General features: G+C 32.5%; 3 protein-coding genes across 3 annotated transcripts in view; 2 read left to right on the top strand and 1 right to left on the bottom strand.

The window, feature by feature from the left end:
- LOC140748942 (uncharacterized) overlaps window positions 1-17054 on the top strand; it is a 459083-nt gene that overhangs the window by 427591 nt on the left and 14438 nt on the right. The gene's annotated exons all lie outside the window — the stretch shown is intronic.
- On the top strand, window positions 594-9366 carry Scamp (secretory carrier membrane protein). The gene is made up of 8 exons (XM_073081745.1): window positions 594-823; window positions 897-998; window positions 1501-1632; window positions 3975-4179; window positions 5889-6147; window positions 6719-6836; window positions 7801-7961; window positions 8937-9366. Exons 1-7 carry the CDS (start codon window positions 767-769, stop codon window positions 7954-7956), a joined length of 1029 nt encoding a protein of 342 aa, XP_072937846.1. The 5' UTR covers window positions 594-766; the 3' UTR covers window positions 7957-7961; window positions 8937-9366.
- On the bottom strand, window positions 11681-16832 carry LOC140748954 (pre-mRNA-splicing factor RBM22). The gene is made up of 7 exons (XM_073081928.1): window positions 16545-16832; window positions 16412-16465; window positions 15843-16336; window positions 15418-15591; window positions 15018-15160; window positions 14657-14769; window positions 11681-13526 (listed from the first exon to the last, which is right to left on the bottom strand). The coding sequence occupies exons 1-7, from the start codon at window positions 16596-16598 to the stop codon at window positions 13269-13271; spliced, it is 1290 nt and encodes a 429-aa protein (XP_072938029.1). The 5' UTR covers window positions 16599-16832; the 3' UTR covers window positions 11681-13268.

Raw genomic sequence — 17054 nt, 5'->3', positions numbered from 1 at the left:
CCATTTAATTTATTTATTGATTTAAGTATAAAAGGATATATAATAATGATTAAAGGAAAATGTTGTATAAACTATTACTCGGATATCAATAATTAAGTTATAAGTCTTTCTTGTCGAAAATCATATATTCTAGTTTTATCGCAGAATTTTGTTATATAATAAACTTTATAAAATTACTCTAAGAGGCCCGTTTTGAGGTTTTGAGTTAATTCTGTTCCAATACCATTAAATGAAGAATAAATATGAATGTTTATAATGTTTGTAAAGAAACTCTATTAAATATGACTTCCAGACTTCCACTACAACTCTATGTTATAACGCTATCCTATACATTTTTTTTTAATTGCCTTAAATATCAAAGATATTAGTAAGAAACTGCAAAATTTCGACTTGGATTCACGTGCTGTGAATACTTATATTGGATTTTATTTATTACTATCATAATCATAATTATGGTTTACAAAAGCAATGATAATGTTCATGGTAAGTAGAGTTTCTGTATAAATATAAGTCATCGGCCAAATTGATTTTTAATTAATATCTTAATTTTCCAAAAATCGATATAGAAAATACGTTTTTTCACATAGCAACACTGCATTACTTAAATGTCATGTCAGTAATCGTCACCATCATCAGTGCTGTAATCTGTCACTCGATTGTGTCGGTATTGTATTTATCGCATTTCATGCTAAAAATACAGTGAAAGGAATTTCTTTGTGCTGCGCATATTACAAAAACTTTAAAGTGGCGTGACTAAATCGGAAACATGTCGAAGTTCGAGGATAATCCGTTTAGTGATCCAACCATAGACAATCCATTTGCCGTAAGTCGACTTCAGAGAATGAAAATTTTGTTATCATGATTCTGATTTATTATTTGCTGGGTTTTTATTCTAGGATCCAGCTGTCCAGCAAGTGGCCCGAAGTACAAACAATGCGACGCGAGGGCTGGACGACTACAACCCCTTCGATGACCAACAGGGCGGAAATCAGACTACGGTAAATTTTGTATACATATTAGTCATAAGGGATTTTCTGTGGGTTGATATTGATAATGGCATCTCGTAAGTTTAGGTATGATTAGCATTGATATGATTGTAAAGGGAAAGTTAAGATCATTAGATAAGAGAATCTTAAAAGAAATCCCTAATCAGTAATTATAATTTTATAACATTTTTTGTTATTCACTTGAAAGACAGTCTAAAAGACGTTTTTACATAATCAATACAAATTATATATATACTTAGATAACGTATACTTTGTTTTTTTTTTTTTAATTTTTAACAGATATCTGTGTTTTAATGTCTAAGTTGATGGATTGAATTTTACATAAATTTCCACTTATGAAACAAATAAAATAAAACAACCTAATGAAGAATGATGATAAAGTTATTGCGATATAAACCTAAAATAACAAAGTTGACACTATATAACTATATAACCGCTATTGTAATAGATATTTAAAAAAATAAGCAATGATACAACAATAATTTCTGTTTAGCCCTCCCAACAACCATCACAGCCAGCAATAATGCAGGCGGTGTCACCTCCTCCAGCTGGTGGTCAGTACACCCGGCCAAACCCACCACAGAGCCAAGCACCACCTTCAAACTTCACTACTGCTGACTTCCAGGTACTCTATGCTATTAACTTGTCATATTAATTATTTTGCAAAATAATAATAAGTCATTTATTGAAATTTTAATTGGTAATTTTGTATAGTTTCCTTATATGAACACAAAGTTTATTGGTATTACAAATTAATTACATGTGATTGTGTTATATTCGTTTTTGTTACAATTACATAAAATAATAATAACATCATTTACAATGTGAGATCATCCAACATTTCATAAAATACATAATAAATGTGTGTATCACATTTGTAACACATGTTGTTTATATTTAAAGTAAATAATATACTGACATTCTACAACATTGGAATAAAGTCTTTTTATAGGAAAAAAAATAAACCTAGTATTTAATCAACTGGTAGAAATAACATCATTGTTCATAGATATACCTAGGAACTTTTAAATAGACTAAGTTTTAATTATAGTTTCATATTTGACTCAATTATAAACATTATAAACTAGAAAATTCCTTTTAAAATTTAATTTTGCAGTACAAACAAGTAGAAATTAAAATAGTAACTAACATTACCCATTTACAGTGAACCCTTAGGAGTATTCTTAGAAGTTTGTGCCCATTTTGAGAAATATAATTGGCTATTATAGTCTGTGTTCATTAGTATTGTGGTTTCACTTGTATAGTGCCATATATTCAGATAAATAGAAATCTAACTATGTGCCAATAGTTGACCCGAATGCAAGCCATCAAGATAGTCACAGCTAGTGTTCATACACAATTGTGATTGTCACTGCAACTTGCTATTTTATATTTATTGTCCATGATATGTTGTAGCCATTGTTGTGATAAGATGTAACTGATGACCTAACTTATTACCTAATTTGTTTTAAATATTATCAACCTTCATAAATTACATTTCATTATAATTTAAGACTACAAAAAGTATGATTAAATGAGATATGGTAAAAGTATAAATAATTAAAATGTTTTCACACACTTGAATCTATTAATTAATTTTGTATCCATGAAATACCAGCATGGTCAGTTCCTTTTAAGTGGATTAAAATAGTGACAGGTTTTACAATGACAGGTTTGACACAATGGAATCAATATTAAATGATTTGGACAATTTTTGACATTTTCAGTTTAAAATTGATGCATACTTCATAAAACAGATAAACATCTTTTGGGCAGTATAATTTGAATTTATTTTAAGTGATGGGCTACTCTGTTAACTAAACAACTATTAAACTACATGGCCGCAACATATAATCAAAAATAGATACATATATATTATTATGTTTAAACAATGCTATATAGATGCATGCAACTAATACACATTTGCTTTCTCCAAACGCACATCAGGAACTCAAGGTAAACACACTTGATAAATTATTATTGTGATTCATTCTCACCTGTCACTGTTTCTTTGTTTTATCAACCTGTCACCTGAGTTATCAATACTCTTATCTTCTTAATGCTAAAATGTTTATATACTTTGTTGTGTTATCTTTGTTTTGTTTTTTACTTATCTCTGGACAACAATAAATTAAGATTAGAACAATAAGTACTTGATGGGTTTTAATGCATGTCTTCAGCCCCTAGCTTATCTTAATATGTGTAATTGGACAAGTGAGATAATTTTTTTCCCTAAAATCAAATATTTAATTTGTGTAAATAGGCCATACTATTACTGTAAAACCTAATATATGCTGTCTAAAAATTTCAATTGACTACTATTACGGTTCAAGAGGTGAACCCTATAGTAGATGGACGTACGAAACTCTTAAAAAAATGTTGGAACGGTTTTCGTACACGCTAATCTCTGAAATTGTTTTACCAATTACATCCAAACTTGGTGAATGTGTGTGGTTGGTACCACCTTGAAAGATAGGGTACTTATTGACCCAATAGGTGGTGTTGTTAAAATCAAATATATTTTTGAGGGAGAAAGTTGGCCATTTTTTTATTTGGATTTAGTTTACATTTTCATGATTAACATTTTCTTAAAACTGTTATAGATATTGTTTCTGTGGTATGACTACATTAGTTATTATTGGAACTTTAGATAATTATGTGTGTTTTTTTAACACTATCTTGACATTTAATTTGACAAATGTGTACTTTTCCCAACAACATACCTACTCTCAATTTGTTTAATCTAGATTGTAGACCACACGTGAAAGACCGCACATTACGAAATTACCTGTGCGTGGGTTCGTGGCACTTGCCTGTTAAGAATTCCACAAATAACGTCCTTAATGTCTCTATTGAAGTGGTTCTAGTATGCAATTGTTTAGTAGCAAGTGAATTATTTGGGCTGAAGTGTGTAAATGTGTATTTGTGTGATTATAAACAATGATTCCAACTGAAATTGAACTGCAGAGACGGCAAGAGGAGTTGGAACGTAAGGCGGAGGAGTTGGCGAGGCGCGAAGCGGAACTTCGGGCCGGGTCAGCGGGCAGACATAACAACTGGCCTCCGTTGCCCGCCTTCTGTCCCATCCAACCGTGTTTCTACCAGGACATCAATGTGGATATACCGCTAGAGTTCCAAAGGATCGTACGGCACCTCTATCACCTTTGGATGTGTGAGTATTTAGCAACAAGGTATAGTCGGCGCCAAAGTGCTAGTCCGCTCTGAAATTGTTGCCAGCAGGTGTAGTCATACAATTTGCTATGGCGACGCGATTCACTTCTATATTAAGAGCGGACTAGCAGTTTTACGCGGACTATAATAGATAAAATTACAAACGCTTCCAAACTTTACATAGATTTTTATCTATTATGCCCCTAAAACGCACGCAAGCCACTAACGGTTCCACATAATGGCCAAACTACAGATTTAATTGATTTATAAATATTTATTAATTAAAATAATATCCATCGACGGTGTTAGGTTGTGTGGCCGGTTTGACCGGTGTTACTCAATAACGAGTGGTTGATGATTGTGCAATACGTGAATTCGTGGGAATAGTTAGAGGAAATAAAAAAAACTAATCAATTTTACTTTTTAACAGAATCTTTGAAATCAATTTTTACGCACTTTGAATGGTCCAATTAATTTAAAATTAATTTGAACACTTATCAAGAACCGATGACAATACACGATTTTAATAATTTTGTCTCGTTCATTAGGATCGTCAGGATTAACGATTTTCCTTGTGCGATTTTAGCATGGTTTTTAGTTTTTTAACTATAATTATTATAATTTTTTTCGATTATCTATACCTTCTATGAAACGCTTTACTATGTTTTCATATAGCGCTTCATCTATTTAAAAAAATGCATCTTGTATGTTTTCCTTATACCTTATATTAAACTCAAAATAATTAACATAAATACACTCTCTGCTATTAAATCAGTAAAATAGATCATTAAAAAAATATTAAATAGTAAAATAGATTATTTAAAATATTTTTGTTGGAATTATGTGGGACACTTATCTGTCTGTCCTTATCAAAATACAATTCTCTGCCTGAATATTCTACTGATAGTCGACCTTTCGCGGCAAGTTCACAACCCTATGTGAATTAAAATAACTATTATATTTATTATTAATACAATAAGACCTTATAGCAATAATTGTCTCCGTTGTCTATGCTTGAGAATATTACAAATGAATATATATTTTTTATGTATTTTCTATGATAATGTTTGAATTTATGCACATTAAATATCTTTATTACACTATATATCTATTGTTAGAATAATTAACTGGTCAAGTCACTACTTCAAGTAAAGATTATTGGGATATAAAAGTCTGAGACAACCTAGATGGGAACAATGACATTGTAAGATTGCAACATTATAAGCAATGAGAAGAAACTGAAATGGTTATTTTTAATATGCCGTTAAAACCATTGTATAAATATGCCCATGTATATGTGTATGTAACAGAATCTTCATTTCCACCCACCGCTCCATATTCACCCGTTTCTAGAAGCTTGATAAATTTTAAACTTAACCGAATTTAATTATTATTTTAATAACTTAAACTTAATTATAATTTTATTTTGAGGCGATTCATTAATGGTTGATTGATTTATTTTCAAATTTTTAGTTCGATTAGCAATAAAAGCGTGTTTATTAAACCTAAACTTTGTCATCATCAACCCTTTCGCTCAATGACATCATCATCTACATGTTCGCGTAATCCTTTTACTACATTATATAAAATAAGAAAATAATTTAAATAAATATCTTTATGAAATGTTTACATATTTTTGTATGCTATACTTTGCCTTATTCCAAACATAATAATATGAGTGATTGATTGAATGAAAATATATCTTTCCAGTTCACTCTCTGGTGTTAGCGCTTAACATAATAGGCGCTATGTCGCTGATGTTCGTCACCACATCCGTCACGCCATTCGGCCTCTCGATCCTGTACTTCATCTTGCTGACGCCCTTCAGCTTCATATGCTGGTACCGGCCGATATATAAGGCGTTCCGGAGCGACTCCTCGTTCAACTTCATGGTGTTCTTCTTCATTTTCCTATTCCAAATCATAATAACGGTGGTGCAGTCGATTGGATTCCGCGGTGGTGGTTCTTGGTGAGTGATATTGTTTAATATAACAAATTACGATTCTTTTTTTTATAATATAGGAGTAGCAGACGAGCATGCAGTCCACCTGATGGTAAGTGGCTACTGCCGCCCATGGACATCTGTAATCAACCCCAGATAGGATTAGATATTCCTACCTGAGGTCGGCCACAGATGCGCCGCTACCCCTCTGAGGACTAAGCTGGAACGTCTGGGAAAAGTATGTGTCACTTACCGCACCCTTCAAAACAGAACACAGCAGCGCTTAACAATGCTGTTATGAGGCAGAAATTAATTGCAAAGTGTCTGTGTATAAGGTTATTATCACAACGACACCTATTCGCTTACTGAATTCGAACCTGCAATGAGCTCAATATAGGAAAATTCAAACAAATATCTAAATAATATTTTTTTTTGGATTTGGTTCAGATGAGTTAGTCTTCTCATTGTTGCAGGGGTTCATGACATTCACAAGTAGATTTCTAGTTTGAAGTTATAATTTAACAATATATTAATTATCTAATTATTACATTGCTGAATTATAAATATATTCTAAAAAAATTTTGCTTTTACTTTCCAGCGGTCTTATAACGAGCATTGATGCGTTCCAAACAAACGTAGCCGTTGGCATCATCACGCTGTTGGTCACGATTGGTTTCATCACTTCTGTTGTGGCGGACGTTATGCTGATGACTAAAGTATCTAAACTTATATTATTTATTGTCTATTATAGTCAGTAGAAATTATTTATAGTATAGTTCATATTGTTCAACTCTAGTAGCACCATTATTTTTGTACATTAGATATCTGTCAGAGGTGTGTTTGGTTTCTTCGTTTTAATAATGATGGTATGATGCAATGCTTGCTTTTATGCATAGTTACAGAAACCAATTGGGATACTTAGGTCACGTGTTGAGACACGATAGATACCAATTACTTCAGTTAATAATGATGGGAAAAGCGAGCGGCAAAACGACGGCAAAATCTAGCAGTAGGAGAAATAGGCAGTCAAATCAAATCAAATTTATTTATTCAAAAAGGTTCTACAAAGGACTTTATGAATGTCAATACAACTACCACCACAAGGTGTTTCGTTATGGAGAAAAAGCGGCGAAAGAAACTCTACAACACACATCTTTTTTAAAAAGTAAATGTTTTATACAATGGCAAACTTAACATAGTGGTAATAGGTAGAAAAAGGTTGGTGATAATGGTATATGTCAGGGTAGGCGTACCTTTATGCATCAACGTGCCATTTTTTCTAAAGAATGTTTAATGGGGTTTTTGATGTGCCATCAAATAATTTTAACTTTCTGATTATTTGGAAAATAATAATAATAAATACTATCGAAACTCTTTATTTACTACAAAAAAGGTACATTTTGGAATGTTTTTATTACACGCATAATTTAAATTAGTGTAACTTCTGTTGCTACAGGTTAGATGATAAATAATTTATGTTGGGGTTGTAAGATGTTACTATTGTTGTCATATAACTAAGTATTGTTGAAAATAATGAAATGAATAAAAGTAATTAAAAAATAATGAAAATTTGGTGGTACGGAACCCTCCGTGTGCTAGTTCGTCGTGCAATTGGCGAATTATTACCCTAGGGTATGTAATCCCAAAAAGGTTGATGATAATGTTGCGTATGATACCCAGGTGCACCGCATCTACCGGTCGACGGGCGCGTCGCTCGCGAAGGCGCAAGCGGAGTTCACGACGGAGATCCTGCGCAACCAGCACGTGCAGACCGCCGCCTCCAGCGCCGCCGCCGCCGCCGTCAACGCCCAGATCGCGAACGCGAACCGCTACTGAAACAGGTACTATACGACGTAACAGTTAACATAATGAAATACGGACACCGGCGTAATAAGAAAGTCTATTGTAACATGATCTAAAGTCCGATTCATAATTAGATGTCCAAAATGTAAATGAAGGTGTTTACCTATCAAGAAAATGCGTCTCAAATGGTAGTTTCTTATTTTTGACGATATTAAAGTAATTCAACGATAATAAAATAAAAATCTAAATTAATTAATTAATTAATCTATTTCACATTTTCTAATATTTATCTTTAATTTCGTTTCATCAGTAATAATAATAAAAAAAGAAAAATAAAATGTGATAATGGTATCCAAAACATTTTTAGCTGATGTTATTCATTTTCGTGACTCGTTTTAATAGCGCGTTTCTTAAATTGTGTGTAGTGTTAGTTTTGTTTTTCGTTGAGTTTGTTAATTTTTTTATTGTTGTTAATTTGTTAAGGTTTACAATACCTGTTATAGTATTTTGACAATGACATTTCTTTGTTTACATCTTGGACACCTAATAAATCAGACTATGCCATACCATACTAATCGATGGTAGTAGTACCATTTGTGGTTCGACTTTAGAGGCACCAAAGAAACACCTACTTTTGCTTGATAAGAGCAGTGTTTTTGAAGAGTGTGGTAAGGAGGACATACTTATCAAATTGGTTCCTACTTAATCCTCACGGGTAGCAACTCATATATGAAAAACCTCAGATAGGAATGTAATCTTATAGGAATTTAATCAAATCTATAGCATTATAACCTGTTTTTATGGATTATTTAATCCATATAAACAGGATGCTGTTACGCCATTGAATTAGTTTCCTTGTAGTACTCACTTATATTTAATTTAATAATAATATAAGGAATATCCTAAAACTTTCGTGAAATACACTGTTTATATGTATATATCTTACAGTTTTCAAAATGAGCCCATTGTAAAAGGCATTAATTAATTGTAATTAAAAAATGTTTTAATTCCAGATTCCATAAATCATCAAGCAGCATTTATTGTGCACTTTCGGAAAGTACATAATCATATACTTGAATCGAGATAATGTTTGCTTTTCTGATATAATAAAGTATTCATATATAAATATATTTTCTTGGATTTAATATTGTATGTACCTTGTGTGTTGTATCTCTATGTATTGCATCTATGCTACCTCTGTTGTGATCAAACTCCACATCGGGAGGTCTAATATGTAGTTACTGTCCATAGTATTAAATTAACATTGAACCTATTCAAATTTCATTTGTATGTATGATATAGTTGTATCTAAAATTATTATTCCTATCAATTTTATCTATCACAATCAAATATTTGGTTATACTTTGAACATGTTATTATTCGGACTATGTTACTATATAAATCCATTTATATCATATTTATAAATTAATAGAATTAGAACTATTTAATTTAACGGCCAAAAGTCGTATGGCTGTGTAACAATTGTAACTTAATTATATTGAATTATTTAACAATAAACTTTACAGCGACTTAGCATTTTGATGACAAATTGTACTAACCTAATATAACTTTTATAAGTGCAATGTAAGGCCAATGCCAGTTAGGAAGATAGTACTTATGCGAAAACATCATTGCTTTTATCATGTCACGTTTATAGGGCCCACCTCTAGGACCAAGTGAATTGCGAAGAATCCCCTATCCTATTCTGATACTTCCATATTACATGGATCGGTAACTCTGATCCGTATTACTGGAACTCAAAATCATTTTACTTCTTACATCTTTGCTACAGTTGAGATCTTCAACCTAGTGGATCGAAGCTAAGTCCAATCGACATAATCTTGTCATTTTTTACACAGTACCTCAAAGTTTCGAGATAAGGCCATCTGTGATTTCTCGGTGAGGTAAGGGGTCCTGTGATATGATATAAATTAAATGTATTATTTATATTAATTATTGATGCCCAACAACAACAGTGTACCGCAAGTATACAGCACTCTACTAAAACATTTGCGATGGAATATAGCCATTAATTTGTTTCGATAAATGAATTTGATGGCGTCGCAATGCACTCGATCGTGGAGGTGGCACTTAAAAGTTTATTCACCGGTTTTATGAACCCTTTGTATATGTTACTCCCATGCTTCTTGCATAGTAGTATGGCATTTTGCATAACCGATCATTCTGTTGATCGTATCAAATTATACCCAATTTTTCATGCTTTGCGCCGTTTTTTTTGAATATATTAAAAGCCTATATTAATAGTATAATTTAGTTATTGCTAGTTATAAACATTATTTTATTGAATACATGAGCTTGACGACGCTTTAAAATTTACGTAATATTGAAAATATGTAATAGTCATCAGCTTGGGGCAGTATTGAGTCAGAGATGTTAATTTGAAAATGCAACTTGACCAGACTTCATGTTGTCAGGCAATCTTATAAGAAAATTCTTATAAAGGTTCTATCATACATGTGTGTGGTACATATTCTTCAATCATATTCAAGACAATGTCTGTTCATGTTCTCTACAACTACTATTATAATTATGAATTTGTTTGTAAAACTAGTACATAACCTGAGTCCGAAGATCATGATCATGGGGAAAACTTATTAATCTATTTGAGAAGAAATATTAGTTAAAATAAACGACGATATTATCTTTAACCATTATGTCATGGTTGAAGTGAAGTGATGATGCAAAAAGTCAGTGGCTTACTAAAGTGCACTTTTAAAGTGCATAGAAACAATTTGGATTTAAAGTGCGAATAATACGGTTACCAAAAAACAAGTATAATATGTAAATAATTTTTCCATCATTCAAACTTTGCACTAAAATCCCATGGTCGTGAACTGGCGTTATTTCTGTATTACCTATTGTGTTGTTAAAAATCAATGATGTTCACTTGTGGTTTTATTTGCAATTCCCAAACAAGTGTATTGAATAATTGTGAACATTCCAAAATCTATGGGACAGTGTAAATAAATCTTGATGTCCTACGAATTTTCATGTAAGTGGTAAAATGTGTAATTTCGTATTATTAGTGTATTACTATTTTGTGGATATTTTGGACATTTTCGGAAATTGTAGTACGTGTTCAGTGTGACAATCGTAGTTATAATACACTTTTAAATTGTTAACTTACCTTTTGATTGTAATTCTCTGTGTATATTTCCTCTTGCCCCATGTGTATGTTATCCTATAGATGCACAAGACTTCATTCTAGACTTAAAATATTGTATAATAAGTTATGAAAAAAATAAGGATACACCAAACTAGTTGTTGGACTATTTTGGAAACTAAATCTGCAGCACCAGCCGCTGACAAAAATGTCAAAAATAAATATTATCCCTACTACATTACTGCGTCTTTCTAGGACATACTCAATAACTAGTTATTTATGTATCTGGGCCTAGTTTATTGTAAATTATTATGAGACCGTCCTTACCCAGATAATGGTAAGCGAAGGCGCGTAGATTTATCTAAAATGTTTACTGTTTTGTAACGATTAAGTCATGTTATAAACTTATGATTAATATTAAATACTTATAGTTTCAGAATCACTTGTTTTACTTAATTCCTTCTATCTCCAATATTAAAAAATATTTATGAAATAATACCCTAAATTATTTGCCACATTACCGGACATAAGATATTATTAGGCACTCATCACTACATAAATATCCTAATATTAATAGAAACTCAGGTGTTTGAGACCAATAACCAGTTTAGCGGATTAAAGTAAACACCATAGTAAAAGTATTTCATTCATTTTATTCCTTACGCAGAGAAATAAAAGATTACATACATACTTAATCTAATGAACAGTAACTAATTGTAAGATACGACAACTCGTAACATACAAGTATGTAAGACAAATGGTTCACAACATTGTTTTTCTAATATTCTATTATTGCATGATACATTATCTTTGCACCTAAATGAAATTAAGGCAATAGTAGTTTTAATATATCGTAGTCATACTTTTGTACATTTAATCTGTAATGCAAGTCATGTTTGCAGCATTCACATATTTCCCCTTTTATACTAAACATTCACTAGGTTACCCTGTTCAATGGGTCTGCACACTTAAATGAAATATTATATTACAGGATTTACCTAAACAAACAAGTGCAACCAAGTACTATAGTGTTGCCAATGCCACTACTACATCATTCAGTTATATTGCTTTATTACTTCAGGCACTGTCAACACAAAATCCATTCGTACACATGGTACAAAACATAAGTAAAGTAAAAAGTAATCTTATTATATATTATAGTGATGAAATTGGGTATTTGTCATCAGAAATAAGTTATTCTCCAAGGCGCGTGCAGCCTAACATTTCATCCTAATTATTTTTTTTTGCAAATTTGCTATTAATAAATCCTTTACCTCTAATTTTGCCTACTTATCAATTTCGGTATTACGTAAAATATGATTTAAACGTACATCTGTCGAGTCATTTTTAACTAATATAAGGAATCAATACCTCAGACTAAATTGTGTGAGTCAGTGTAAACTCATTAGTTCCATAATTGGCTGTTTTTCTTCGTAGTTCACGAAGAATATTAAGAAATATCACTTTTGGACAATCATTTTTAAATACTATAAAAGTTAAAGTATGCTTGAGTTAATATTTTATAGAATATGAGCAAATTCTTTGGAGCACAAATTACTGAATACACACTGAAACTATAAACTCAGTGAATGGAATAAAGGTGCAGTCAGTCAGGTTTAGTGTAATTAAAAACTGCATTCACTATGCATCAAAAATGGCATGTAAGATTTAGCATTGCAGATTATTATTTGGGCAATAATTTATACCATGTGGTATATTCGGAAATTATTCCTGAAAAGTGAACACATCATTTTATATACTTGATTAATTGAAAGACAAAAAGGATAAAATACATAACAGGTAGGTCTGCTAGCCCCTTTATAACACTGATATTAGTATTACAACTACATATTGTACATTTGTTGCAATATTTCCATTAAACAACATATGCCGTGGCATAGTGGGTGTTGAACCTTGCATTTTACAGTTCTTTTTATTTTAAAATATGTATTTATGAAATGGAGATTTTTAAAACTCTATTTGGGCTCCCAGACAACACGTATTCTTTTTGTCTGACAAGTCAACGATTAATCTATTTTCGATCTATTCCGAAAATCCGAAATTGCGACCCACACTACACCACTGAATACAATACACTTGCTCCCAGTTAAGCACATAATTCTTGTATTTGATTTGAACATTAAGATCACTGTACCAAAAGTGTCTAACCAATTGAAGAGGCTGTTGTGAGCTGAGGCTAGCAGACGAGTTGCGACAGGTGTTAGGTGTGTGGTGCAGAGGCGTGTGCGTGGGCACCGAGGCGGGCGGGGTCCTGGCTCGGGTAGTGGAGCTGGGCGGGCGGCGCGGGGGGCGCGGGCGCGGGGGCGGGCGGCACGGCGGGCGCGGGCGGCGCGGCGGGGGCGGGCGGCGCGGCGGGCGGCGCGGGCGGCGGCGGCGGCATCCCGCCCCACGCCCAGCCCGGGCCCGCGTAGTGGTGCAGGTTGAAGAAGTCGTTCGGACGGTTCGGAGGCGGAGGCATCTAGAAGTAGATATTGTATTATTATGATTGGTAATAGCTGAAACCATAGTGATTATAGTAAACCAACTGAATAAAATGGTGGCTAGTATTGATTTTAGACTAAAATTATCGCGGAATTGAAACATTTTATTATGTAACGGGTACTCACAATATGCGTGTTTAAATATCGGCAATAAAGAAATTGAAAAACGCATATCGTGAGTACCCGTTACATAATAAAATTGCTAATATTGACTCTTAAAAGGAGAATGCCCATTCTTGGTACTGATTTTTCTCATGCGTCATAATGAAAGTAATATTAAAATTATTTTTTGATTTTTTTACATAATTTGTCGATCAGAATAGTTTCTTTGAACAGGGGATTCCATTTAAGATAAAATAAGACGAAATCTTGATTGTTGTTCTTAAAAATTAAAATGGCGGAATTTTATACTCGGAATTCAATAAGATCTATTAGTGTTTTGATTAATGATTTTTCTCATGCATCAAAATGAAAGTGATATTAAAATTATTTTTTGTTTTTTTTTTACATAGTTTGTCGATCAGAATAGTTTCTTTGAACAAGGGGGTTCCATTTAAGATAAAATAAGACGAAATGTTGATTGTTGTTCTTAAAAATTAAAATGGCGGTATTTTATACTCGGATTTCATTATTTTAGGTTTTTAGGATTATTTTAGGTTTTTTTACCTACTACCTTTAAAAGTAAATGGAATATGTTAGTCGAACTACATTATAGATACCTACTATCAGTTAAAACCGACCATAAATCTATCGTCGGATATTTTCGATTTTGAGGTTATGTAACATTTCGGTAAATAACTTCAGAACCCGGGTGCTGATCTAAAAAATAATTATTGGTGGTAGTATTTGGTTAATTATACATCGTCCACAACAAGTTTCAATTTGACGCAACTCTGGACGGCGGTCCATACTTTCATGGGCATTGTCCTTTAAAGTAATCTGATCTTAACTCCCTTAAAAACATTAATAAATGATAGCACTTAAAAGAATATGTAAAGTAATTGTGTGATATTACTTATGTATTAAATATGAAAATATGGAATTTATTTTTTTAATAGTAAAGATTGTTTTCCTTAATAAAATGGTTATATGAACGACATATTGGTACCTGTGGTGGGAATGGCATAAAAGCGGGTGGCGGCGGCGGCAGTGTGCCAGGCAGACCAGGCACTGGTTCTAAAGCCGGCGCCATCTCATTCTTGTCGTTAGGGCCTTGACGACCTGGAATTTTGAAAATTACAAGTATTACCAATCAAACACCAGACAATATTTACCTAAAATCAATATACAACTAACCTTTTTTGCTATAAACACTTACAACCATTTTATTCGGTTTTAATGTAAAAAATAATCTGTTTAAATTTGTATTTAAGATGTTGCTAATTTTACACTAAAATTATTTGTTTAAAAAATGTATTGTTAAATTATTTTTTTAAATACAAGTACAAGCAATTTTATTTGATACCCACCTTGAGATTTACCCCATTTGATAGTCAGCCTCTTGCCCGCAATAACCAGTCTGTTGAATGTCTTCTCAGCAGCATGCTCTGCAGCACTCCTAGTGGTATACTGTACAAACGAACACTGTGCTCGTGGCACTAATGTCAAGGATCTGAAAAATATAAATGGGTTGTAATGATGTCATTAAGTGAGGATATTTTCATGGAGTGTACAGGAAAGAACAAATTATACGATTGATGAGAAAATAACAATAGTAGGCAGTATGAAATTAAAACATGTTTCAAGTGCAACAAAAATGTAGGGTACACTTTGATACTTTTGATTTTAAATCTGAAGATGGTGCTTTTATCCCTGGGCTAAAAAAAAAGGCTATAGCATAATATGATTCTAATTAAAAGAGAACCATACCTTATCTCTCCATATTGGTAGAAGTGTCCTCTAAGCTCTTCCTCAGTGATATTTTCAGGCAGATTCCCTACGTATAGAGTTGTGACAGTCCTATCCTCTGGTGGAGGCAATGCGGGCATGGCAGCTGCACGACGCATCAACTTCTCTGCTACAGGGTCATTTACTCCATAATATCTACAATGAAAAAATAGTATTGTGTTTCAATATTGTTTGTTACACATATCTAAATGTTAATCTGTAAAAATATAACTGAAGGTTAAATGTATAGCAAATACAATAAAGAAAATAATTAACAAATAACAATAAGTTACAATATAATAATAATTGACTTTTAAAATGAAAATTTAATGAGCACATAAGGATGGCAATTATTATTGTTAATTTAAAATTTAAAGTTTTCTTCTTAAAGTCTAATAAATTATTACCTGTCCTTGATATTTTGGTCAGCCAGAGGGTCATCTGGGTCTGTTGGCTTTTCGTGTCTGTATGGACATTCTTCACCTCGCCGACACTCCCCCTTCACCCAGAATGAACACACATGCGGTCTGTTTCTCTTATAATAAGGTGCGGTTCTCGCTAAACGTAACAATAAGTCTGAGGCTCCTTTGGATTTCAATGCAGAATTGCTCGGCTGACTCGGGTCAAACTTGGACATCTGACTGTCCAAATTCTGAATATAATATTCCTTATTGACTTCATTCCGAGGTAAGTCATCTTGGATTTTAAGTGCAGAATCCCTGACTTGTATTGGTAACCCATATTCGAGGTCTAGAAGGCAGGTTTGACAAACATTTTTCAGTTTGGAACATGTTTGACAAATTTCAGTTTTCTTAAAGCGCATTCTGGAGCCAGGACACCAGCGGAAGACGGTGAATGGACGTGCACATATTTTACACTCCTTACCATACTTTTCTTTTGTCTGTAAACATTTATATAAGTTAGTGTTGTTGGTACAAAATGTTTGTTATATTATAAAGATGAAAAAAAAACTCACCATACGAATGTACGGGTTATCTCCCAAACATGTTTGGCATAGAATTGGAAAATCCTGAAATCAAAAAACACCAAATTGATAAGGCATCAATATACAAAATCTTGGTTTTTATATTAATAATAAAGATATTTACCGAGTCCTCCCAATTCTGTCGATTGTACGTATTTGTTGATTTTGAAACTGCCATGGTAGTTTCCCCTCGTTTTTAATAGTAAAAGTAGTAAATGACTAACTGAAGATGAAGAACAGGTCATGGAGGTCCCCAAGAATATCTATGTGAAGAATTGAAATATCATATGAAAGTTAAACAAAAATGAACGTAAACAGTGAATTCTTTTTAAATAAATTTACGAGAAATAATACAACGCATCACATTCAGAATTCACAAACCAAACCCAAGTTCAATTCATTCATTAGACATAGATAATCAAAGTTTGGTTATGCTGTCAACGGTTTACGTCAAGTTTGTCGACGCTATGACTTGGCCAAGGATGAACCACAGACTAAATAACACACGCAGTACCTGAACAATCATTATTATTATTATATGTCACTTTATTATAAAAAGTTATTGAGCAATAATTTAATCATTGTTTTTATAATAAATTATAACTACCTATACCTCATTCTAATAAATTAATAA

Source organism: Epargyreus clarus, unplaced genomic scaffold (assembly GCF_041222505.1).
Source record: "Epargyreus clarus isolate Ecla_fem2 unplaced genomic scaffold, WU_Ecla_fem_2.2 ptg000017l, whole genome shotgun sequence".
NCBI classification, from domain to species: Eukaryota; Metazoa; Arthropoda; class Insecta; order Lepidoptera; family Hesperiidae; genus Epargyreus; species Epargyreus clarus.
This window is presented reverse-complemented; position numbering and strand designations above follow the sequence as displayed.

Coding starts and splice junctions, on each gene's coding strand:
- Scamp (XM_073081745.1), top strand. CDS start 767: ATGTCGAAGTTCGAGGATAATCCGTTTAGTGATCCAACCATAGACAAT. Junction 824..896: donor CCATAGACAATCCATTTGCC/GTAAGTCGACTT, acceptor TTTTTATTCTAG/GATCCAGCTGTCCAGCAAGT. Junction 1,633..3,974: donor TCACTACTGCTGACTTCCAG/GTACTCTATGCT, acceptor ATTGAACTGCAG/AGACGGCAAGAGGAGTTGGA.
- LOC140748954 (XM_073081928.1), bottom strand. CDS start 16,598: ATGGCAGTTTCAAAATCAACAAATACGTACAATCGACAGAATTGGGAG. Junction 16,337..16,411: donor ATAACCCGTACATTCGTATG/GTGAGTTTTTTT, acceptor AAATGTTTACAG/ACAAAAGAAAAGTATGGTAA. Junction 15,592..15,842: donor GACCAAAATATCAAGGACAG/GTAATAATTTAT, acceptor TTTTCATTGTAG/ATATTATGGAGTAAATGACC.